The 22,390-nt window shown below is 33.7% G+C and overlaps 1 protein-coding gene and 1 long non-coding RNA gene across 3 annotated transcripts in view; one reads left to right on the forward strand and one right to left on the reverse strand.

The window, feature by feature from the left end:
* sbno2b (strawberry notch homolog 2b) overlaps window positions 1–22,390 on the reverse strand; it is an 89,052-nt gene that overhangs the window by 52,247 nt on the left and 14,415 nt on the right. For both annotated transcript variants that reach the window (NM_001423267.1, XM_087302040.1), the window contains 2 exon segments: window positions 10,984–11,063; window positions 15,795–15,960. In NM_001423267.1, coding sequence (NP_001410196.1) covers window positions 10,984–11,063; window positions 15,795–15,896 — 182 coding nt within the window. In that variant the 5' untranslated portion in view covers window positions 15,897–15,960.
* LOC147831547 (uncharacterized) overlaps window positions 1–22,390 on the forward strand; it is a 39,757-nt gene that overhangs the window by 8,580 nt on the left and 8,787 nt on the right. The gene's annotated exons all lie outside the window — the stretch shown is intronic.

Consider the following 22,390-nt stretch of genomic DNA (forward strand, 5'->3'; position numbering starts at 1 on the left):
TATAGAATAATATAGCATCTGATATATTGTTTTATTGCTCATTGATCATTTTCCCTTTAACTTTTGATCAATTCTACATATAAAATAGCAATAAACATGTACTGAAGATTATGTAACCCAGCTTTTTATTGTTATAACTTCAGGAAAAGAATTTGATGGCACATTTGCCCGAAGTCCAATACTGTCATTTACTCTTTTAAATGTCATTTACTCACATCTCCAATGTGTTATCTTTCATCTTAAATGTATATTTATTTTAATTCCATGTATTATTCATGCAGATAAAAAATATTTATAATACATAATAAAATAGGCACAAAAATGACAAAAAACACAAAATGAATACCAAATCTCCTGACAATACACTGACGCGGCTGTGGATTAAATGTAACAATGAGTATATAAAGTAATATTCATTTGAAATGTGCATTTCAATAAAAAAAAAATCGCGTCAAGACACAGGTATTTTTTGTTTGTGTGTTTTTTCTCATTGATTTGCATTTCTTTAAGTCTCTACCAAATAAATGGATGAGTAAATTAACAGCAAATTGCCATTTTGGGGGCAAACTTGATCTCGTTAGTGTAAATAACATACAGCAAAATAAAATAAAGAATAAAATTAAACAAAATCATTCATTCATTCATCAATTTTCTAGTCGGCTTAGTCCCTTTATTAATCCGGGGTCTCCACAGCGGAATGAACCGTCAACTTATCCAGCACGTTTTTACGCAGCGGATACCCTTCCAGCCGCAACCCATCTCTGGGAATAAAACAAAATCAAATAAAGCTAAGTAAAAAGATGACTAAGCAGTAAATCTGAGCTTATGAATCTATTAGTCTGAGACATATGGACAGACAGATCTCATCATGTGACTTTCATTCATTAACTACTTTCAATGTCACATGATTGTTACTGCTTTTAGTTCTCTTTTTTCCTCACACTTCACTTTAAATTGAAGTCACCCACACACACAAAACAGGAGGTTGACATTCTTATATTCCACTTCTAGTTGATCTGACAGCAAGCCACCATTGACAAAGTGACTTTTGCTGACCACATGACAGAAAGCATTCACAAAACAAGCACGAACACAAGCAAATTGGTCAAAGATAATATTCTGGGTCAAATACAAGGTTCAAAAGTCGTTAAAAGTGTATGAATCGCTAGGAAACTATTCATTTTAATGCTTCTTGCGGAAATAAAATGTCAAATCATGAATGAAATGCTAAATACTTGATCTGTACTTATTAAAATATAAAAACTAATAATATATATATATATATATATATATATATATATATATATATATATATATATATATATATAAAATTACATTAATGATAATTGACCAGACCTCGAGGGGTTTTTCAGCTGAACACAGAAGTTCAATTGAAGTCGTTGGTGACCAGAAGCCACTGACATCTATACAGTGGTATAAAAAATACAATGTCAATATGTCAAATGTCAATAGTCAATGGGCTATCAGTTGTGAACATACTTCAAAATATCTTGTGTTTGACTGAAAAAAAGAACTTCAATCAGTTTTTTAACAAAAGGTGGATGAGTAAATGATGACAGAATTTAAAATCTGTTTTATTTAAAACCTTTTAAAATGTGTAAATATTGTGATTTCAGTGAATTTGCAGTTAAACGCATTTGTATTATTACAAATATTAAAAGTTTGATTGGATGTAAACCTACATAGTTAAAGGCTCCAAAACAAAATGGTTTAGACTGAACAGTATATTCGACCCAAAAATAAAAGTGACCTCAAACCTCGAGTGGTTTTTCAGCCAAACACAAAAGAAGTCCATTTAAAGTTGTTGGTGACAGGAAGCCATTGATGTCAATAATAAAAATAAATTAAAATACAAGTCAATAGCAACCACTTGTGAACATTCTTCAAAATATCTTCATTCGGGTTTGACTGTTTTATTTTAAACATTTTAAATAACATTAATATTAGAATTTCGATGATTTTGCAGTAAAACACATTGGTGTTTCTCCGTATTTTAATTTGGGAGATCATATGGAAATCCCCTTCTCCTGGTGTTGCACCGCAGGCTTGGCACATCGATTTAGACACATTCCATCAACACAATACAATTCATTTGGAGCGTCCCATAATGCCTGGTGTCTCTGCCACGGTAATCTTACCTCGCTGAGAAAATCACAGCAAAAGGTGACGCCAAATGAATCGTAAAACCTGTTTTCAGAAAGTACATAAATGTTATTAAAGTGTGTGGTCTCTCGAAACAACTTGTGTTTTTGTCCGATTGTTTCAATGCTTTTAGACAAACTGTCAGGTAAACACACACACACACACATGCGCATGCACGCACGCACGCACTCACGCACGCACGCACGCACGCACGCACGCACGCACGCACACACGCACACACACACACACACACACACACACACACACACACACACACACACACACACACACACACACACACACGCTAATTAGTGTAGTCTAGACACCTTTATAGTCTCAACATTCAACATTCAACCCAGGTACTCTTTCAGACATGTCGAACAGGCTGGATGCTTATCCCTCTGTGCTTGTTTTCATTGAGCTTAATTAAGTATAGAGATACAAGAAGTAGAAATACAAGAAGGTCCCTAATAAAATAAAAATAAAAAATGTTTATAAAGGTTTAAAAAGGTAACATCTCTGTTCACTCAATAAAAACAGTAATGCTAATGTTAATAATAACAATGAGAAAATAGTAGTTATTATTATTATTATTACAATTCTTCTTCTTCTTATTAATAATAATAATAATAAAAAAAATAATAAAAACGGTGGTTCATTCCGTTGTGGCCACCTCTGATGAGTAAAGAGACTAAGATGAAGGAAATGAAATGAAAATAAAATAATAATTAAAAAAATAAATGAATAATAAGAATAAATAATAGCATTAATAATTAAATAATTTAGAATTATTATTATTTTATATTACACTTGTTTCATTTAATTAATTCAATCACTACTACGGTTTTTATTTGTTATCATTAAAATAACAAAATATGAATTTATTTTAAAATTATACAAACAGTTAATTATAAAATCTTTCCATTCAATAACACATATTGTGATGTTTGATAAAGACATCAAATTATTATTATTATTATTATAGTATTATAATTATTTAATATCCATTATATATATATATATATATATATATATATATATATATATATATATATATATATATATATATATATATATATATATATATATTTTATTGGCAATATTATTGTAAGATATTAAATGATAACATTATTTGTTATAAAATAATACATTTTAATAAATTTGTGTTAATTATTCACATGTAATGCAATTAATACAATTGCAATTAAAATATAAAAATAGCAATTACATTCATCTTCATCATTTTTATTAAAGAATATTACGATAATCTTGTCTGAACTAATAGCTAAAATTTTGAAAAATCTTTTTTCATATATTTCAATTGTTAGTCATTGTTAGTCATTTCAATTATATTATTACCATTTTTAACAACAACAACAACAACAACAACAACAACAACAACAACAATAATAATAACAACAACAACAATAATAATTAATTAATTTCTCAAAATAATACAATTTTGCTTTATTATTTTGTTTATTGTTATTATTATTATTGATTACAATTGCTATATCATTGATTAAACACATTACAATAATATTAAACAATAATATTTGATATATTTCCTAGAGATGGGTTGCGGCTGGAAGGGCATCCGCTGCGTAAAAACTTGCTGGATAAGTTGGCGGTTCATTCCGCTGTGGCGACCCCGGATTAATAAAGGGACTAAGCCGACAAGAAAATAAATGAATGAATGAATGAATATTTGATTAAATATATAATACAATACAATAATATACATTTTTAACAGTTAAAGCTAATTAATAATAATAATAATAATAGTAGTAATAATAATAATAATAATAATAATAATAATAATAATATTAATAATAATAATAATATTAATAATAATAATAGTAATATGCACAGTATAAATCGATAAATCCAAAAGTTTGGCATTTTCCAGTCTGTCTGTACAAGGCTTTGCTACCTTTATGTTTAATTAAAGGTTTTCACATTTCTAGCGATGAAATTCTGTGAATGCATTGAGTTGTTTTTCCACCAGGCAGTGGGTGGACAGGATGTAGCACTGACGCTAGCATCAACCACAAACTGTTATTCTTTCTGAAACCGAGACCCTTATTTCGTTTTCAAACCCATTGACCTTTGCACAAATATATCTTATCCGCATGCTTTCCCTTTGCCATATTTCTTCAACTACATTGCTGTGGGCTAAAAATACACAGAGAGATTTTCCCACAACCTCTGTAAACAAAACTCACATTTGGTCACGTGACCTCTGAAATCACCTGATCACGTGAAGCGACTGGCATAACAACAAGTCTGCATTCATGACGCATCATCTGAGATCTATACATGCTGTATGGCATACGTTCTTGTTAGACATTTTGTGAATGGAAGAAGCTAAAAAAACAGTTTTGCTGGAAAAACAGAACACTTGTTATATGTTTAAGATGTCTGTGTGCATTAAAAATATTTTTGTTGCTTGTTCAGGTTACTTCAAATGAGCTCAAACAACACAGTTTTGGAGTTTTTTTTAGGGAAAACTTTATTGTTTTATGTTTGATCAACTTAAAGTTGTAAAAACCATTAAGCTAACTTAATCTATGTGAGTTGACACTTTTTTTTGTGTTTTAGTGTTTATTATGAATATTTAACACTCTAAAAAATGCTGTAAAAAATAAATTTGAGTTGCGACAATATGAAGAAATGAAGTGCTATTTTTCACAGAATTAGAAATTACGAATGTAAGTTGTCTCAATAAAACTCTAAAGAATTGTGTTGTTTCAGCTTACTTGAAATAAATAGCTTAAAACAGGGGTCTCAAGACCGGTGTTATTGCGCGCCTACTGAAGGGCGGGACCGAAGGTGTGTCGCGTCGCGGGGGCACTTTTGATCATTTTGGAAGGGCACTTTCTATACAAGACTAAAAAGGGCATGTGCTCTGCACAGGTTGAGCCCTATGTGTGCACGTGCCTGCCCTGCATCTTGTGTTGATATTATAGGTAGATACAGACTGGTACAGACTGATTTGACTGGAGTGGGGTGGGGGTGTTTTATTTATACATATATACGCCTTTTTTTTAGGTGAGGGAATGGAAGTTTTGAGTGAGTTCCCCCACTTTTTTCCCTATGACTTCAATAAGTCAAAGTACAGGTCTAGACTTAATGATGATCATCTTCAAGCCATACTGAGGGTCTCTACTGCTTCCGCTCTAAAGCCAAATGTGGTTCAGATTTGTGAGAAGAAGCGCTTTCAAGTCTCTGGCAGCAAGAAGTAGGCAAAAGATGCCATGTTCAGAAGAACTGTTCATAATCTTCACTCAATGTTCTATTAATGTTCAGGACACTTCATGTTCAGAAGAAATAATTAAAACTGTTAATAATGACATTTGAGGACTTTTTTTTGTGAAATCCCTTATGCGGCCCAGCCTCACCCAGACTTTGCCTCCTGCGGCCCCCAGGTAAATTGAGTTTGAGACCCCTGGCTTAAAATGTGTACATACAATAAAAGTCATTGTCGTCCAAAATAAACATTGTTTGAAAACAAAACAAAAAAACAAAACAAAACAAAACTAAACTAAACTAAACTGCCAAGGTTTCAGGAAGGGAAAGGGGCGAGGACTCAAGTTTAGGGAAAATGGGTCTTTGTTTATATTAAAATAAAATGTAAAACAAACTACCCTGAGGGGGAAAACATTAACAAAACAAATAAACAAACAAACAAATTTGACTGGACAGACTGGCAGGGATCAGCGCTGGAAGACAAGACAGGACAAGGCAACATACGACGAGGAACTGGCACAGGACAGCAGACATGAGGAGAATATAATCAGAAATAATTAACACACAAACAGGTGAATGTATGTAATAATGGGATAACAAGGAGGGTGGGACTAGACAAAAGACAGGAGAGCACGACACAAGACAACACCATGAGCCATGTGCCGACGTAAAACGGGACTAGAACATGCAGCCAATGAAAAAACTCATTTACCGCGCATTCACATGACAAGACTAAAGCACGTGGTGCAAGTAAACATGTACTGCCTGCTAAACACAAACAGAGGACACGAGTACACGATAAATGAAAACACTCACCGTGCCCTCAACATGCACGTTGCATCCCAGTGTCAATCGAAACTGAAACCAACTAGACTGAAATGCTGGAATAAAACATCACGCTGCAGACAAAACGAACACAAACACCAGGACGAGAGCGTGTGTCGCAAACACGCCCAGACCTTGTGCCCCAGAAAAACGCACGGCCCAAGTGCGGCCGATACGGCGCTCATATACAAAGACACACAGTGACAGAAAAGGAGTGTTCGACCTGAGAAAACTTGAGCACAACATACAAGACAAGACAGGACTAGTGTCTGGACTCTGCCACCAAAACAAGAACTAACAAGACCGGAATGGCAGAATCTTGACAAAAACAAAACTAAATAAAACAAATAAATGATGGAATGAAGTAAATTTTGTCCAAAAACAACATGGTTAAAAAAACAGACTTTAAAAAGTGTTTAGAAATTTGTTTTGTGTTCACCATAACATGTGAAATATCCAAACAAACAACTGAATTATTCAACTAAACTATTCAATACTGTTTGGTCCCCATTGACTGCCACTATCCAAACTCACAAACACAACATTTTAAGTTTTCATTCGTTTACAAGAACAACAACATGACATAACACCAATAACACCCTATTAAACTGACAATCCATGACATTCTTTAATACATTCATAAATTTTTTTTTTTTCAGAACATGGTGGAATTACCCTCCTAAAACAAAGACAACATTGTTTGAAAATCACTGACTGTGAAATATTTTTCTCCACACTTCTTGTTTAAAAACTCCTTTTTCAGATCATTTCAGATCATCTAAGTCAATGGGGGCAAAAAAACAACATTGTTGGGACTCCATTGACTTTCACTGTATGAACACACAAACTTAAAAGCTTATTTTCTCTTCACGAGAATAATATAAAGGATAATCCAGCTATAAACCATAACTATCCACCTAATTTACTTAAGGAAGTGGATGGGGTCCAAAAAAACTGTTTTTTCTGATTATCCAACAAAAATTATTGCAGCAAAACTACTCAACTATGAAGTTAATCCAACTCAACTTAAAGTCAGTGATGGATAACCCAAGTAAACTAATAAACTATCCAAATAAGCCACTGAACTCAAGTCAGGGTCTAAATAGGGTCCAACTAAATAGGGTCCAAATGCAACCCTGTTGGGACCCCATTGGCTTTAACTGTGTGGACACACATCCACAAAAATGCAATTCTCTTCTGTTCATGAAAATAATATAAGGGAAAACCCAACCAAAACTACTCTAACTAATTCTCCAACTAATCTACTAAACTAGGTCACAACATTTTGGACCCCATTGACTTTCATTGCAGAGACAAAGAAAAAAAAGGCACATTTTGAAAGCTTTTTCTGTCTGTAATAAAAATAAAATAAGGGACAATCAAAACGTAACAGTGTTGAACAAAAACTGCTGAGTCAGTCTTTTGCGCCAGCGGGTTTCAACGGAGCTGTTTCCTACAAAAAAATCATTATGGAGTGCCAAGGGCTTCACCAAGTCGACTGGAGTTACAGACCAAGCCTTGTGATAAAGTACCTATCACATGTCACGTCAGCTTCAGGGATGTTTTCGCCTGCGTCTTATCAGCTCACGGAGACGTGAAGGGACTAGTTGTGACATCCTGTATTCAAACAGGTTTCAAACACAATACAGTCCTTCATCATCAAATAACACAGAAAACCACGGCCTAGACTTGCAAAAGGGCTTCCCTTGTAGAAATGACACAATATAAGCTTTTCTTAAAGCCAGCGTCATCTGGCATTTGCGACAATTAGTAATCCACTGCATGTCTGAGTAAAAACTGAGGCAAACAATGGGAAACGCATACCAAAGTGAGGCTAAGCAAAAACAAAACTCATCATGACAAGATCTGAGCAAAGGTTGTTACAGTTTTACATGGTTAAATTAGTTTTGCTATACATTTCAGTTTAGTTTTACTTTTTGTTTTAGTGTTTTCATTCATTTTGGTTTTGTTTTTATTTTGTAAACTACATGTTGTTTATCTGTTTAGTTTCATTCATTTCATTTTCTTTTCGTCTTAGTCCTTTTATTAATCCTGGGTCGCCACAGCGGAATGAACCACCAACTTATCCAGCACTTTTTATGCAGCGGATGCCCTTCCAGCTGCAACCCATCTCTGGGAAATTAATTAGTTTCAGTTTTAGTAATAATAGCTCTGTAGAATTACCAGAACACAGATGAGTGTTGACCAAAGCAAAACAGCATAGTGTTTGCACAACTTTAACCAACTCTCATGAACACCTCTCAGTAATAGTTTAAGCAAACACTGACTCCAAACAAATGCAACCTAAACATAATGATGTTTGAGTCAAAATGATGAAGAATTCAGACCAACTTCATTCTATTTAAACATTTGCAGCTAAACATGCCTAGCTTACATTATATTCACAGAAAAAATAGAACACTTGTGATATGTTTAAGATTACATTTTTGCTGCTTGTTTAACTTACTTAAAATGAGCTCAAATAACACAATTTAGGGACAACTTAAGTGTTTTATGTTCAATTAATTGAGTTGAGGCGAGATGAAGGGATTGTGTAGAACCAGGCATTTTTTGTAAATAAAATAAAATAAAAGATAGAAAAGAAAAAGAAAGAAAAGAGAAGAAAAGAAAACAAAACACTTTAAACCAGCAAAATTGCTGAACTGTTCAAATACTGTAAATGACGGAACTAAGTCAACAATGTGCAAAAACAACAAAGTTTAAAAAAAACTGACTTTAAAAAAAAGTGTTTAGGAATTTGTTTTGTGTTGTTCACCATAACACCTGAAATGTCCAAATAGCAAACTGACTTATTCAGCTAAGCTATTCAATATTGTTTGGACCCCATTGCCTGCCACTCTATCGAAACTCACAAATACAGTATTTCACGTTTTCTTTCCTGTTTACAAAAATAACACCATGGGTAACCCTAATACCCTTAAAAAGTCAAAAAAAAAAAAAAGAATTCAGACCAACTTCATTCAATTTAAAGATATTATTTGTAGCTACACATGCTTAGTTTACATTACTGTATATTCTCAGAAAAAACACTTGTTATATGTTTAAGATGTTTGTATACACTCAAAATACATTTTTTGCTGCTTGCTTAAGTTACTTAAAATGAGCTCAAAAAACAGTTTTTGACATTTTTAGGGACAACCTAAGTGTTTCATGTTCAATTAACTTAAAATTGAAAAACCATTAAGTCAACTTAATCCATTTGAGTTAAGACGAGATGAAGGGATTGCATGGAACCCAGGATTTTTGTAAAGAAAAGAAAAGAAAAGAAAAGAAAAGAAAAGAAAAAAACTTTGGGGTAATCCAGCAAAATTGCTGAACTGTTCAAATAAATGACAGAACTAAGTCAGCTATGTCCAAAAACTACAAGGTTTAAAAACTGACTTAAAAAATAAAAAAAGTGTTTAGGAATTTGTTTTTTGTTCACCATAAAATGTGAAATGTCCAAATAAACATCTGAATTATTCAACTAAACCAGGGATCACCAAACTTGTTCCTGGAGGGCCGGTGTCCAGCAGATTTTAGCTCCAACCCTAATCAAACACACCTGAACAAGCTAATTAAGGTGTTGCTGGGTACACTGAAAAAAAATGATTCAAAGATGATTCCTTGGATTTACTCAATTTTTTTACGTAAAGTGGTTGTTAACAATTTATTTGGGCTGAATTTAAACAAATAAATTAAGTTGAACATTATTAAATTAAATTTGTTTGTTTAAATTCAACTCAAATAAATTGTTTGCAACAGTTCTGCATGCAACACTTTTTTTCAGTGTATACTTGAAACACCTAGGCAGGTGCGCTGAAGCAAGCTGGAGCTAAATCCTGCAGCGACACCGGCCCTCCAGGACCGAGATTGGTGACCCCTGAACTTAACTATTCAATATTGTTTGGACCCCATTATCTGCCACTCTATCGAAACTCACAAAAACAACATTTCAAGTTTTCTTCCTGTTTAAAAAAATAAAAACACAGGTAACCCTAATACCCTTAAAAAGTCTAAATGATGAAGAATTCAGACCAACTTTATTTTATTTAGAGATAATGTTTGTAGCTAAATATGCTTAGTTGACATGTTAATATACACATTAGTTTACTTAATCGATTTAAGTTGAGATGAAATGAAGAGATTGTTTGGAACCCAGCATTTTTACAGTGTATATAATCATGCACAAGACTGATGTGCTTGTCTGTTAAAGCACATCTACAAGGTGTTTCTCTAAACAGCCGCAGATCCGAATAAGTAAATTCTGAAAACAATTATTTCTTTATTTCAGTTCATTTTTTGTGGCTAGTTTCATTAACTTTTAGTTTTTCTTTTATTGTGAATATTTCACACACTGTAAAAAATGCTGTAAAAATCTATTTGAGTTGAGACAACATAAAGAAATTAAGTTAACGCATTAGTTTTCACACATTTAAGTTGATTGAACATAAAACTATTAAGTTGTCTAAAAAACCCTAAAGAATTGTGTTGTTTCAGCTCACTTTAAACAAATAGCTTGAACAAGCAGCAAACATCTTTTTTTTTTGAGTGTATCATTTCAGTTAACAAACTCAGTCTTGATTTACTAAAATAACCCTAGATTTGACAGGAGATTACAAAGACAAAACTGAAATAAAGAAAGCTAAAAAGTTTTGGTTTCATGATGACGTTCCAGGTTGGAAAGCACATCAAGATAAACATCCTTGTCAGGCACCGTGATTAGAGAGAAATCTGGGTACGTACTGGTTTTCAGATTGAGCAGGACAGGGCAAGCCGAAGGGCTGATTGGGGAAGCTCCAATGGTTGTTAGCAAACACGTGGCTCTGAAAAAGAGGAAGTGAAAGATTTGGAGGGTTTAGATATTAGATATTTACAGATAATAAAGAAAGACTTGACTTTTAATTTGTTAATCTGCTCTGACCTGCAAAGTAGTTGTATGTGTGTGGGTGTTTGTGTTTACTTTTTACATAAAGTTGTGTGTATTTGATGGATGATGCAAAAAGAGGTCACTGTCTTTCTGTGCACTCAGAAAAACATTTCAAGAGTTGAAACAAACAAGCATTTATTTTTTTGTTTCTGGAGTAAAAGGTGGATCAGCAGCTCATTTACATAATTAAATACACAAAGAAACTGGTTGGTTTTGCTTCAGCCCAAATATCGAGTTTTACAGTATGATATGTGTACATCACTAGCACATTTAGAATTTTTGATTATTATTATTATTTACAAAAACAAGGCATATTAGGACACCTGTAAAATTCTGGCTGATACAACTTGAAACATTTTTAAAAATATATATTTTTCCATTCACTACTGCAATTTAATAGAAAAAACTACACATAAAAACTTAAACGATAAATAATTGGAAACTAAAAGTTATTGCACATTATTGCACACTGAATTCAAAATTTTTGTCTGTGATTTTCGCAGGTTAAAAAATAAATTCGACCTCACGTTGTGAGAATCGTATTGACACACTGCCTTCGAAACTTTTTGTCATAAAAAAATTGAAACTCTTTCCGCTTTTCGCATGTGAAGAATTGCTTTGAGGGGTGTTTTGACAGAACAATCGTACAAGCGAAAGGCTAAATACTGAATGTTGTCATTTGAGCCACAGATAACTTTATGAAAAACACAGTACATAAAATAAAGACAGAATGTTGTGGACAGCTGAGAGCCCATGACTGGCGCACTTCTGCCTTGCTGCTTTTTGGTGTATTTGTGTGTTCATACAATTGAAGTACAGCAAGATTGCTGGTTCGAGCCTCGGCTGGGTCAGTTGGCGTTTCTGTGTGGCGTTTGCATGTTCTCCCTGCATTCGCATGGGTTTCCTCTGGGTGTTCCGGTTTCCCCCACAGCAGGCCCGTGCAGAGACCGTCCAAAGTTTGGGGCACTGTTGCGCGCGTACTGAAGAGCGGTGTTGTCGTGCGTGTTCTGATCAGCTGTGTTGTCGCGCGCCTACTGAAGAGCGGGACCGAGGGTGTGTCGCGTTGCGGGGGCACTTTTGATCATTTTGGAAGGGCACTTTCTATCCACTTTCTATCCTATGTGTGCACGTGCCTGCCCCACAGTCCAAAGACATGCGGTATAGGTGATTTGGGTAGGCTAAATTATTCGTAGTGTATGTATGTGTGCGAATGAGTGTGTATGGGTTTTCCAGTGATGGGTTGCAACTGGAAGGGCATCAGCTGCGTAAAACATGTGCTGGATAAGTTGGCGGTTCATTCCGCTGTGGCGACCCCAGATTAATAAAGAGACTAAGCCGAAAAGAAAATGAATGAATGAATGAATGAATGAATGAATGAATACTATACCAGCTCAAGTATCATGATTCCAAGTAGTATTGAGATATTGTAATTCATAATTTAAATTATAAAGTAAATTTTTCAGATAACTCACCAACAAAAATACATTAAAATAAAAATAAAAACTATACAAAAGTAAATTTATTACAAAAGAGCATTTTTTCCAACATAATTAAGCTTTGTCCTCATTTGTAAGTCGCTTTGGATAAAATGACTAAATGTAAAATGTAAAGCTATATGAAGAGATAAAAAATTGTTTCAATGTTTCCTATAGCTGTTTTGGGTTTTTCATAAATTTTTTATTCCAGTCTTATCAGGTAACAATCTAAAGTAATTCAAAATTTCACTTCATGAGTCAATCATTTAAAGAGATTTTTGCGGTTGTTGGAGCTACTAAATCATATTAACAGGAACAGATATGAAGCGATTCAGATATGCATTCAAACTGAATCGTTAGTAAACATGCAATAGGCTACCATAAATTCTACACAGCTTTTCAACTTTAAAATCTCCACAGACTATTAAAATAAAATAATTTATTGCTGCAAAAACGTGTGAGCATTTTAGCGACTTTTTCACATGCAACATTATCTATTGTAGATAAACCATTAATGACAATACTATCAACTACAGTGGTACCACCAGTATTTTGGAGCCGTAGTATCGAGATACTACCATAGTACCTGTAAACCGTGCAACCCTACAAGCAATGTATCAAAATTCCACTGATTTCCTCAAATAAACTTTGCATTTGGGGATAATCCAGCGGAGTTCTTTGATAATGAGCTGAACTCTCCTAGTATTGGATGAACACAATATATAACCTATTCCTCTTTCTTTTTCAACTTTGGAAAAGAGAGGAGGACAAAGTATTACTGCTTGAAAAATGGGGTGAAGGCTAAATATATTTTACTAATGTTCTGACAGTTGGAGTTCATTAATAAATGATTAAAACATGCCCAAAATGACACAAATATGAACAAAATATCTAAAAAAGTAAGATCATTTTGAAAGTCTTGAAGTTTTTTTTTTCTTTTTACTAATAACAACACAATTTTTATTTTCATTTCTTTACTAATATCTAAAGAACTAAACATGCTAAATAAATAAACGACTTTTTAAAATTTATATTAATCACACGTGCACCTAAACAAACACCAATGCAAAACAAGAGCTAAATGGAACTAGATCAACAATTAAAAAAAAGATAAAGACTAAAATAAAAATGAAAAATTTATAACCTTTAAACTGTAGAGCGCAGCCGAATATGGCCTGCATAAAAATAGCAAGTCGTTCAGTCTACATTCAACTTGTTCAGTCTACAGGAAACTCATTTATTTACAGAAGTGCTATTTACACTTGTAATGACATCACTAAACTCCAACTCTACCCAAATATTTATCCTTGAACTCCCATTTTCTACTCTAAACCATCTGCTTCTTTGAATTTGGCTTTGAAAAATGTCACAATAAGAGATCTGCAATAACGGCCCTCGAATAAAACAGTAGAAAAAGGTCAAAAAAAGCAACGGCGCTTATGAGGAATTGCGTTTGCCAACTGCTAAAATGACTCTGTGACCACAAAGACGTCATTCTGTCACCCACACACCAAAGTCTTGAGATTTTGCCAGATATCAAAGTCAATGACCCGAGTTTTTGAAAAAACGAAACTGCTTACAAACTTTATGACTCGGACCAGGAACAGTAGCTTAGCATCATGTCTCGCCACAACAAATGTGCTGATCGTATTCATCTCTCAGAATAAGAGCATTTAGCATGTAATTTGACTGCGCTTAGATTTTGCTGACATCTAGTTATTAAAAAAACAAAACTTTAATATATATATATTTAGTATCTATTTAATATAATAAATATTTTCCTAAGTATCATGATGCTGGAAGTGCTAAGGTTATGGATTAGATTCCCAAGGGAAGACCAAAACTAATCAAATGTGGACTATGTATGATTTCTTTGTCTGTTTAAAATGTATAAATGCATTGTTACTGTTTTTTTTTACTAAAGAAAAACTTTGAAACATTTTTAAAATCCTCAAAATAAAGATTTAGATTTTTTTCATTCATTCATTCATTTTCTTTTCAGCTTAGTCCTTTTATTATTCTGGGGTCGCCACAGAGGAATGAACCACCAACTTATCCAGCACATTTTTTACTCAGCAGATGCCCTTCCAGAGGCAACCCATCTCTGGGAAACATCCATACACACTCATATACCATGGAGAATTTAGCCTACCCAATTCACCTGTACCGCATGTCTTTGGACTGTGGGGGAAACCGGAACACCCGCTGGAAACCCACGCGAACGCAGGGAGAACATGCAAACTCCCCTCAGAAACGCCAACTGACCCAGCCGAGGCTCGAACCAGCAACCTTCTTGTTGTGAGGCAACAGCACTACCTACTGCGCAACTGCGTCGCCGGTAGTGTATGAACTTAGGTGTCAAAAGTACTTGTAATACTTGTAAAAGAAATGTGTTTTTGAGCAATCAGTAGTTCTAAATTCAAATATAAAGTAATGCAATTTAATTTAATATAATTCTAATTCAACTCAATCTTAATAAAGCTTCTTATTTATATCAACAATTATTTTAGTAAAAAACGGATTGCATTGTAAAAAAATGCAAATATTTGTATGCTACATAAAAAATGAAGTGATCACATCAATTCTTTTTTGTTTTTCTGGATTTTCTGGTTTTATCATTTATGGGTTTAATTAAAAGTTTTATATTTGTTTATAAAATTACCAGAGTCCAGAGACTTTTATGTACACCATGAGTTTATATAAAATTTACTTCAATATGACTAAAAAGGTAGAGGTCATAAACAAATATTTTCTCAATTCAAAAGAATAGCGGCTTGAACCCGTAAATAGTATTCCATACATCACCACCTCACAAACGAATTACAACAACTGCTGATTTTTGAAAATTCTCGAGAGTTAAAAAAAGTTGTGTTGTATTAAAATTAACGTAAATACATCTGAAAACTCATTTGGTTATTTTACGCAACTAAAAATTAAATAATAAATAATACATTTAATTTATTAAATAAAATATAAAAATAGAAATGTTACAGTTTCGCTGTAAATACATTTTTTAAATAATTAATAATAAATATTTAAATAATGTTCAATTAATTAATAAATAATTAATTACTTATATAATATTTCATAAGAACAGTTCTTAATAAAGTACATTCTAAACAAAAACACAAGGTTAATTATGAGAAGGTTACCATTGGAGTTGCCAGGACGAAGCCCCTGGCGTCCAGCTGAGGCCCAACCGAATTAGAGAAGCTGTGCCCGTCCATGGCAGGCGGAATGGAGAGTGAGGGCATCAGACTGAAGTCTCGTACATGTCAGATAAATCTCGCGATCCGGTCAACGTCTTTCCAACATGACCTGAGCACACAAACACAGAAGACACAGGACATTTGGTCGGTGGAAAAACAAGTGGGTGAGCATTAATATGAGAGTGTTAAGACTGCCTCAAACCACTGACTCATCACTGGGAAATAATGCTAGAAAGACTGTAAACTCAAATCAAATGACTCAAAATGGCCTTGGAAACAACACAAGGGAGAATAAGATGAAAGTAAATAATCCTTGAATATTTTTCCAAATCATAGAAGAGTAAAAAAAAAAAAAAGACTCAAAGAGTTTCATTGTGAGGCGAGAATGATATCTGAATAGAGCGTATTGTGAAGATAGTAAATTGAGACTTTTTAAGAGGATTAACAGAACAAACAAGGTTTTTTTCTCACACAATTGGACAACAATTATGCAATGGAAATTCTCAGAAATGCAAAGCGCAAACAAGCTTGTGTTTCTTGTTAGGAAGTTGAAAGTGTGCCAGAGGACGGTTAAAAGATAACATTTAAGCAAGATGATAATTAGTTTCGTTTTTAGGTCTGATAACAGACGATTGGCTAATAATGAAATTCTAGAATACCTCATCACTCTAAAAACTATTTGTTAACAGTTTCCATATTTTGTGATTCGCAAGTGTTTGACATTTATTGACGGTTGTGAATTGCATTTTGGGAACTTGATCTCTGCTCTGATCTCATATTTTTTAAACAATTCAGCTCTACATTTTAACAAAAGTGCCTTTTATTGACATTTTAGTAGTATGAAACAATAAAATGTGTAATAAATAATATATAGATAATTAAGTCTATAAAATAACAGAAAATGTACTGGCTGCATATTACAAGGTTTTTGTACTATAATATTCAACACCAACCGTGACAATATATCACTTTAAAGTAATAAAAAAATTAATAAAAGTCATTTTTTCCAAGGTTAAAAGCTTTTGGAAGGAAGATCAAGGTCCCATAATGCAATTCAAAAGCACAAATAAAGAGGGAAAAAAAACATGAATCACAAAATAGGGAAAACTGCTAATTTACAGATGGTTTTACAAATATGTAGATAGTGTACAAATATGTGTTGAAAGGCTAGAGACATTTATGCATCACAACAAAGTGTTAGGAAATCCATATTCATTTGCATATTTACTAAAGATTACATTTTAACAGTGCTAAATTAAAGTGTTTATAATAACTAACTTTTCACAAATTTCACTCGGAATAAAAGTCTAAGCTCACTTTTACACCAAGAGGCTTTTTGTGTGCATGGAATACCTATTAGTGTGAACTCCTATCAAAATGACTGGATTTATCTGCGAAAAACTTTAAATGTGAAATATTTATGACTTATTAGCGACACCAGTGGCCATTAAGTGAACTGCAGTCAATAAGACATAATTTACAACTACGTAATGCATAATGAATGCGTGAAACATGAGCCCAAACATGATTTAATGTCTTGATATACTCATTATGATAAAAAAAGCCAATAAAAACAGCAATAAAAGTACATTTAAGTGAATTTAAGTGGTAAATTGACTGAAGTTTAAAAGTAAAAAAAATAGATAAATACGAGAGACGGTTTTTGCTCGCGTTTTTCGTCGACATTTAAAGCCTCGTGACTAAATAAAGGGCGTCAATGTGATCATGCACACTACGCAAAACGGCAGGCACAAAAGCGCAATAAAAAAAAAAACACCTCATGCTCATTTTTTTGTTTTGACTTGAGCTGTTACTTGAACCATCCATGCTTGTTCGAGTCAACAGTAACTTTAACAACAAGCATGTGAACTTCCTCTCTTTCTCTTCTTCTGTGTTATAAGCGGGATGTCAGAAGCTTAAAGTTGTGTAGCGCCATATAACGTCAAGGAGTTATTTTGCATACTCGTCTGCTTGACGCCAGTAAAAATAGCTTGGATTTGAATCTGGAAAAACTTCTCATAAAACACTGACGATAAACACAAACAAAAAGCGTCCCGGTGTGTAGGAGCCTTTATAGCGGAAAAACTAAATATGAGTTTGCTACTTACCTAAACCTAAACAAGTAAAAGCAAAAAAATTATATATAAATAAATGTAAATACATTTTTTGAATTTTAATCAAAACTAAAAACATTGCAATTTTATTTATTTATATTTCATACTAAAATAACCGAGATTGTGTAGTAACCATGAAGTAAAAACATATTTTTGGAAATCAACATATAAATAAACTTTTTAAAAAGCCTAAATATATATTTAAGCATATTTAGCGTTTTTACAGATATTATTGGCAAACATTATATTCCCTTTCTGCACAGTCTCAATTCAGGCTGCACGATATTGGAAACATCTAGCATTGCGATATTATTTAACTTCACGATATACATCGCAATATAAATATAATTTCACTAGAGGACTTAATATCTCTATTTGGAAAGAATTTGTGGGACTGCGTCTCCATAAAATCTAATCTATAAATTTCCTGACACATTGTCATTGTTGTCTGTGCTATTTGCAGTGCATTTCTGAATTTGCATGTATTGTGCGTATGTTCATGCATGTCAAAAGTTGATGAATTAATGATGACTGAATATTTGCATCTCAATAAGATAAAGTGTTTTACCATTTCCAGAGTCTAACAGTATTCAAGTACAATAATTGAATAATTCAATAAAATGAATAGCTGTTAAAGTCACAAGTGCTACAATTTCTTAAGCCTGAATGCTTTTGAAATCATTACACAATTCCAGGAATCAAAAACACATTCAAATGATGAATTATATTACAAACTTAACATTGCATAAATCCTGTGATGTGACTATTGCGAATGATCACATTGCGATATCAATGCTGAAACAATATGTTGTGCAGCCCTAGTCTCAATTACATCAACTAAACAGAAAACATGCCAAAAGCCTAAGATTAAAAAATTATAAATGCATTTTTTTCTCTAAAAACATGCACTAACATATTATGCACAATGAGACCAAAGACAATATTTTGATTTGATGTTGCCTTTGAAAACACTCAACAACCCCTGAGGTTACACATCCATATTTCTTCCACCATCATACATCTGGCCAGTCAATGCATCCCAGTAAAGAGGAGGTGTCCATCTCTCCAACCCCCTGCCACAAAGGACAATCAATACTGATTACTATTGAGTTCCCAAATGTCCTCTTCCTGTAAAGCACCATTATCTTTACTGGAAGACTGGAGGAAAAAAAGATGAGAAAGCACCAAGGATAGAGACTTTCACAGAAACGACGTACACACGGCTCTTATTTGGTGTAACAGCCCAGATAATATTATTATAAAATCCCCAAAAAAACTATATTGAAGGATGCAAAACTGAGAGGTTGTGTAATATTGAAATGGAAGCATTAAAAGTACAAGTATTTACAAGTGTTTAAAGGGATAGTTCACCTAAAAATGAACACTTTCTAGCTATTTATTCGCCCTTAAGTAGTTCCAAATCTTGCAGAGTTTCTTTCTTTTGTTAAACACAAAAAAAGATATTTTGAAAAATGTTGGAAACCCGTAACTATTGACTTCCATAGTAGGAAAAATGCAGACTACACTCCAAAAAAAAAAAAACATTTTTATTTTTTTGCTACTTGTTAAAACTTCGTATTTAAAATGAACACAATTCTTAAGTTTTTTGTTTTTTTTTCGGAACAACATTATTGTTTTATGTCCAATCCACTTAAATTTTGCAAAAACAATTAAGGTAACTTTATTGGTTTGTGTTTGGATAATCGTCTTTTTCTTATAGAGCCCCAAGTTTATGGAATACTCTTCCAACAGAATTCATCACATGCACAAACTGTGTTGGACCAGCAGGTGATTTTTGTCAAATCAAAATGTGCACACTGAGTGCTGTGTTTGATTTTGTGTTTAGTCTATATGTTTTAAAATGCCAATTTTATTTTATTTTATGGGCGTCATGGTGGGGCATTGGGTAGCATGATCGCCTCACAGCAAGAAGGTCGCTGGTTCGAGCCCACATTTCTGTGCTGGAAAAGTTGGTAGTTCATTCCGCTGTGGCAACCCCTGATTAATAAAGGGACTAAGGCGAAAAGAAAACGAATGAATGAATGAATTTTATTTTATTTTTAAAATTTTTTTCTCTTTTTTTTTTCTTTTCTTTGATTGTTTTAAGATTTAGCTGTCCTGGGCCTGCAGGTTTAAAATAGCAATCGTGCTAAAACTTCCTTTTTGAGGTTAAGATATATTTTCGCGTGTCCCTCTTAAATAAATGAATTCAATTCAACATGAAGCAACTGTTTGAATCCAGCATTTTTTACAGTGTATAGAAGTCTCCAACATTTTTCAAACTATCTTCTTTTGTGGAACTCATAAAGGTTTGAAAACAAGTAAAGATTGAATAAACTATGACAGAATTGTCATTTTAAGGTGAACTATCACTTTAAATAACCTTACACTGTAAAAAAAACATGTTCCTGTCTTAAATATTTGTGTTAAATCAAATGAACATTTCTAGTCAGCTTAATTGAAATCAGTCAATCTAACTAAACATATTTTGGTAGACTTTGCATAGCTACAAAAAACTTAATAAATTAAACTAAAGTAACTTAAAAACATTTTGTCATTACCTTTTTTACAGTGTACGTTTGATTAATGTAGAATGGCTTACTGTGGCATAAACATAACGTACGGTGTGCTACTTCAATAGATTTTTGATGTAGAAGGAAACACTAAAAATAGAATGATATGTCATCACAGTTTAATATGTATTGGGGAATTCATTCAAGAATGAAGGAAACCCTTCAGTTTGGCTTTCAAAACCAAATATTGTAAAAGAAAAACGTTTCAGGTCAGGACAAAATGTGCCCAGTTGGTAATCGCACTGGAAGCTTGCAGATGAACTGCGAAATTGCGAAAGTTAAGGAGATTATTTGGTGACCTCAGAAGCCCATGAGACTGTTGCCTCAGCGGGTCCGCCTGAAGCGCGAGACTTGACGGATGCCTCATGCGCTTCCTCTAATCTCTCACAGCAGGATCTCTCATTTTGCAGGGAAGAAAAGGAAACATGCATAATGTCGAGGGAAGAAAACATCCTCAGGTTTGTGGTGTGGTATGGACCGCCATGAGGGGTTTTTCCTCAAGAGTTAGTTAAGGCCACCGCTCACATTCTGAAGCGTCACGCTGAGCAGGAGCGTATGGAAGTCATCCAGGAACGTGTGACTCTGATAATCCGCTCTGCTGCTCATCCTCGTGAGCTTTAACAAGGGATTTTGTCAGCTCAGAGTTCTCCGATGTTCTTGGATCAGTGTCATCCTGAAATTAAGTAGAAGGAGGGGGGCTATTCTCCAAGAGTATATGATAACAATTAAGCATTATTGTTTATTTCGAATTGAATTAAGACCCATTAACAGTAGTCAACATTTGAAGTTGATCCAAAAGATTTTTCAAAAGGGTGTTGTCCAACAGTTTTAGACAATTTCCATAAACTTTTTTGATCCACTTCAAGTTGCATGAGGTGCATTTTCATCTTTAATTTGATTTTGGTGTCTGCTTCTGCTTCTGAAGGCCAATGTTCAGCAATAGTTCACTTAAACATACTCGCTTCAAAGGAACACTCCACTTTTAGTACATTGTGTACTAGGACTGACATTAAATCCTTATGGGCCTACAAAATAGCAACTTTTCAATTTCCCTCGATATTAGTACATGATGTAACTAGAGAAGAGGCAAGCTTTAAATAGGACAATTATGGAAACTCTGGTCATTTTTAAACGAGATGCTTATAGTCTAATCTGACTCAATTATCTATGCCAAGCGAAGCTAAGAGATTGGCAGAATTTCTGTTTAGAACTCTGGGAGACTTGTATAATAACGCTTAGTGGAGTGTTACTTTTAAGACCTTGATCCTTGATGAGTCTTAAGATGGGTCACACTGCTCTTGCACACCATAGAATTCCGTTTATATGACAGAAATCGCATGACAGACTGTAAACGCAAGCTCATGCAACAAGTTTTGTGTTTCGCTGTATCCCAAACTTCAAGTCTAACCTGCAAATTCTTGTCACATGAATGTGTGAAACCAACAGAAGATAAAAACATCTGTAAAGAAATGTGAAATATTGAGCAATCCCTCAGTTTATCAGTTTTGCATCGTCTTGTTTTTATCCAGCTCCACTTTCTGCATCACCGTCTGACAGAATTTCCCTTGAATTTCCCATAATCAAACTCTAGTGTGGATTTAAGATCAGTATCAGCTGTTTCAGGTGTATTTATTTAGGCTCAACTCTGTAGGTCAGTGACCCTAGGAACTAGCTTTGCTACTCCTGTTTTTAAGCATTCATAAACACAGAACAGTAATTTGACTTGGATCCAGTCCAAAACAACTGATCAGAGATTGCTTGATGAAGAAAAAAGTATGGAAAGCATTTGAGAACCTACTAAACGATGGACAAGACACACAACTAGGCATGGGTCGGTATAAGAATCTGACGG

This window comes from Danio rerio, chromosome 22 (assembly GCF_052040795.2).
Source record: "Danio rerio strain M-AB ecotype USA chromosome 22, GRCz13ab, whole genome shotgun sequence".
Taxonomy (NCBI): domain Eukaryota; kingdom Metazoa; phylum Chordata; class Actinopteri; order Cypriniformes; family Danionidae; genus Danio; species Danio rerio.